The 5,000-nt window shown below is 45.5% G+C and overlaps 1 protein-coding gene across 2 annotated transcripts in view; it reads left to right on the top strand.

Moving 5' to 3' along the window:
• The window catches only part of cfap58 (cilia and flagella associated protein 58), a 146,499-nt gene that overhangs the window by 30,013 nt on the left and 111,486 nt on the right, over positions 1-5,000 (top strand). For both annotated transcript variants that reach the window (XR_007193908.1, XM_048247104.1), the window contains exon 10: positions 3,534-3,695. Coding sequence is in view for 1 of the 2 variants with exons in the window: in XM_048247104.1 (XP_048103061.1) it covers positions 3,534-3,695 (162 nt within the window). In the remaining variant the exon portion in view is untranslated. The remainder of the gene's footprint in view (positions 1-3,533; positions 3,696-5,000) is intronic.

Genomic DNA, 5,000 nt, shown 5'->3' with positions numbered 1-5,000 from the left:
GGTATACCGGTTCGCGACGCATCCTAAAACCGCCACTGCTTGTCTCTCCAGCAATCACATACCTGATTGATGCTTCAGTGGCTTCTAGTACATTTCCAAACTGTATTTAAACTGGTTTGGGTAACACCGCTGCTTAAAAGCCCTTTCTCTTGCTGCCACTCTGGTGCAGAACTATTGGCCGGTATCACTCCTCCCATCCCTCTCTGCGACAATCAGAAAGGGCGGTATCCAATCAGGTCACAGAATTCCTCTCACAGAATGACCTCCTTGATCCTAATCACTCCACAGGTATCTGTGACAGAAGCCTTAGAGGCTGCCAGAGCAGCAGCTCGGTCCTCACTTCTCGTCTTGCTCGACTTTTCAGCTGCTTTTGGCACAGTCAACCACCACATGCTGCTATCCATTCTCTCAGACATGGGTATTACTGGCAAAAGCGTACCCTTTTGGTTTGAATCCTACCGCGCTGGGCATTCATTCAGTGTGTCTTGGCTAGGACAGAATGTCTGCATCTCACCGCTTTGCCACAGGGGTGCCCCAAGGCTCAGTGCTGGGGCCCCATCTCCTGGATCTGCATCTCCACCACCTCACCACCTCACTGGGCCTTGATAATCTGCTCGCATGGCTTCTCATATCACGGCTACACAGATGATATCCGACACAGATGATATGTCATTCTCGCCTGTCGACCGCACAGTCTCAGTCCAGATCTCGGATTATCTCTCTGACATATCCACACGGAAGAAAAAACATCACCTCCAACTAAACCTCTTGAAGACCGGACTGCTGGTCTTCCTAGTTCCCTGTTGGTGGAACAATCTACCAAGTTTTACCAAAGCAGGGGGCATCTCTCTGGATCAAGAAGCTCATGAAGACCAACTCTTCTAAGAGTACCTCCTCTCCTAGCACATCTCACATCCCAACACTCCTGTCGGGGATCGAACCGGTCCAGTCCGATTCCCGAACCAGTATGCCACGGATGCCCACTTACATGCACTTATCATGCACTTTGACTAGTTCTTAATCCTCTGCACCCTCATCCTCTGGTAGCAGTACTTATTATGACCACTGCCAAGAGCCCGAAGCAGCGGTTTAGTCAGAGTTTCTTTTCTTCCGGATTTTTAAAAAAAAAAAAATTCAGTAATTTTGTGTCAACGATTCCCAGAACACTGAAAGACCGGGGTGCACGAAACTTGGTGGGCATTTAGCCCCAGAAGGATGACACGGAACCATTGTTTTTTGTTTTGACCCGTTGCCAGAGAAGCACACATACACAAAAGCAAACGCACACACAAGCACACATTTACATACACTAAGAGTTGAAGATGGAGACAACTTGAAGCGACGGTCATATTTTGTACCGCTTTGCATTACATCTAGTTGTCATAGTATTCATTGTTGCCTAAGATCTCCTTTGTAATCTATCTTGAATATTATTCCTCACTTTGTAAGCTTTGGATAAAAGCATCTGCAAAAAATGAATACATGTAAAATGTAAATGTGTCCTTCCTCGCACCCCGTTTTACAATAGAGCAAAGCTCCGATTAGATTTAGATCCACCATGTGGTGGCGAGACTGCTTTAACCGTAACTGGCTGTGATGAGAATAACTGCGGCACATTACGAGCTGCTGGAGCATCTCCACTTTGGCAATTCTGTTCGGAAAGGCTAGCAGCATTTTCTCTCCCATCCCTCTTAACTTGGCGCCTAAAGCCAGAGTGAGTCTCTCGAAGAAAGCAATGGGGAGGCAATCTGTAGGCCCTTGCCCCGAGGGCATTTCAATTAACGCCACGACAATGTGGAGACAAGACCCCACAAAAGCCAGTTAGCCGTTTTTATTGATTTTATTTATTCATTCATTTGTCTATCGCCAGTGTTGGGTTCCCACATGAAAAAAAAAGTGGATTGACCACAGGCACACAAGCACACACACACAGACACAGAAACATACACACACACACACACACACACACACACACACACACACACTAACACACACACTCAAGACAGGCACGTTGTACAATTTTTTCAACTTTATCAGCCTCGTCTGATTTGATTTTTAGTTTGAGCAGGCAGACAGATTAGAAAATAGAACAATCAATGTTCCAGCTGCGGACTAAGCGAGTTGGATATTAGGCATTGTTATCCGCCTTCTGTGTATGCAACTTAAATAGGCTTGAATGAGAAAAAAAAAACTCACACAGTGTCTGTCTAGCTGAAATATGTTTGTCTGAATGTGCAGTTGGATCAGTATGGCTCAAGCAGAAGCACAAGAAGACACAGTCCAGTAGGTCATCCTCTTCACCACAGGCAATGAGAGAGGAACGAATGGCCAATGAAACCCTTTAAAACAAAATCTGAGACGAAAACAACAGAACTCACTCTGTTGTGCGCTTTATCTCTCCCTCCCTCCCTCTCTCTCTCTCTCTCAGTGTTCATTTCACTCAATAATGATCATTGAGAGTGACAATGGGCCTTTTAAGGTCACTTAATTAAGTTAATTACTGCTGGTGTAATGGGTGTATTGTGAATCAAACTGCTAATTACTAGTCCAACAATACCCCCAAACACTGATATAAACACCACATTACAAATCTTGCCGTTGAATGTAGTGAATTCATTTTCTATGCTGCGGCGGCAGCAGCAGGCATCGGTGTGTGGGCGGACTGCAACGGTCGAGAGGGTCACGGAGCTCGTAGATTGGCAAACACAATATGAGCTTGATACAGGTGGAGAATGGCAGAGGAGCAATATTATGCATACCGAACATCACTGGATGGACAAAAACTCAGCATGACCAACGGAATCGGAAAGAGTTAGAAAACAAAACAGTGTCTAAACCAAATCGCAAGAGATACATCTAGATGCATACGGACGTTTATCAACTTTGACCTAGCAGGTGTTGCTAGAGTGCATAAATATTGAGTTTGCGTCAGCACTCGGCAGTAATATTCAGGGATTGTTCTCAGCCAGAGGCCGAGATGACTGACCACTGAGGATGAAGGCGGTGACTGAGCTGGATTCAGATTCAGACTCGCTTGCTTTCAGAACACGTGGAAGTCATTTCCCTCTAGCCCCAAAATAAGGAGAAGCAGTCATACTCAGTGTTTGTTGTTGTTGTTGTTGACAGTTGTTTATTCATCTGCCAAATATTTAATGAGGTATACACAAACAAGAGTTTGCTCAACAAGGGAGTTATCATTCAAAGAAACACATTTCAAAAGAAGCAGCATTGATTTGATGCCTGTTGAAGAAGGATTTGTCACTTGTCATCTTGTCTATGTTCTCAGGCATTTTGAGAAAAATCTGTACAGTGTGAAATGGCCTATTGAATTTGACTACTGGAGGAACATTTATTATTGAGCAAAAACCAGACATTTGTTTTATGTAGGATATTTATAATCATCAAAACATGTTGTATTTGTAGATTTGTTGAGTTGTAGACAGTATGCAGGTTCATAGTATTCAATTAAGGATTTTTTTTTTTTTGATGTTGAGCGAATGAATGATTTGAATCTCTCTCTCATCCCACAACAGGTGTTGCAGCACATGGAGGACATCAAGGTGCGCGAGATGCAGATCTTCGAGTACAAGAAGAAGATAGCTGAAGCGGAGACCAAACTCAAGCAGCAGCAGAACCTCTATGAGGCCGTCCGGTCAGACCGGAACCTCTACAGCAAGAACCTGATCGAGGCCCAGGTAGGAACCTCTGATGCTACACAACCCTATATAAAAGCATGTAAGCACACACACACGCACACACCACACACCGCACACACACACACACACACACACACACCACACACGCCCGCATACACACACACACGCGCACACACACACACACACACACACACACACACACACACACCACACACACGCACACACACACACACACACACACACATGCACACACACACACACACACGCACTTACAAACAAACAGATATTCTCTCTGACTGAATGCTCCTGCAAATCTGTAAAAGTAGTTCACATCTGCATCCACCATCCACAAATGCACGTGCATATTAACAATCCAACATTGATTGTCATCTCCAATTATGAAAATATTCAAATGATTCCTGCTGCCCGAACAGACACACAAACACAAACACACAGACACACACACACACACAAACACACACACACACACACACCAAAGTCATGTTGTGAAATTGTGCCAAAATTGGCAAAATGTGAAAATGTGCCAAAACAAATGGCCGGGTGTTTCAGCCAGCCTGCTGTATTTGCTCAAAAAGGCCAGCTCCTCTCTGAAGCACACCCAGGTGTCTCTGACGCTGCCTGGTCGCCTGGCCACACACACACACACACACACACACACACACACACACACACACACACACACACCGTCGTGCCGTGACTGAAAGTGTTTTAATTGGGTTCTTTTAAAATGCACATCGGGGTGGTTTGGGACGGGTGTCGTGGCAGCAAGCGACGAGATGGAACGTGTCAGGGGGGCCTAGAGATCCTCCAACCAACCACACACACACACACACACACACACACACACACACACACACACACACACACACACACAGGTACGCCTTATGAGTTTTAATGAACCCTTAATTTGGGGCTGTGTGAACTCCTGTCCCCACCTCCAGAAGAGAAAGGAAGGAGTGGAAAGGGGATGGAGAGATGGAGAGAGTTGGAATAAAGACGACAGACAGTAGGGAGGGTTGGACTGAAAGATGGGAGAAGCTGAAAAGAGAGAGAGAGAGAGAGAGAGACAGAGAGCAATGTGTAACCTGCAATCAGTCTGGTTATAGAGTGAATACTGATGACCTTTAATAGCAGAGCAGAGTCAGAAAAAATCACACCTGCCAGACCTTTACTCATAACTTCCTTCCTTTCCTTTCCCCTCCTTTCCTTCCTCTCCTTTCCTCTCCTTTCCTCTCCCCTCTCCTTTCCTTCCTCTCCTTTCCTCTCCTTTCCTCTCCTCTCCTTTCCTTCCTCTCCTTTCCTCTCCTTTCCTCTCCTTTCCTC

Source organism: Alosa alosa, chromosome 7, assembly GCF_017589495.1.
Source record: "Alosa alosa isolate M-15738 ecotype Scorff River chromosome 7, AALO_Geno_1.1, whole genome shotgun sequence".
Lineage (NCBI taxonomy): Eukaryota > Metazoa > Chordata > Actinopteri > Clupeiformes > Clupeidae > Alosa > Alosa alosa.
The sequence above is the reverse complement of the archived record's forward strand: the minus strand, read 5'-3'. Positions and strand labels throughout refer to the sequence as shown.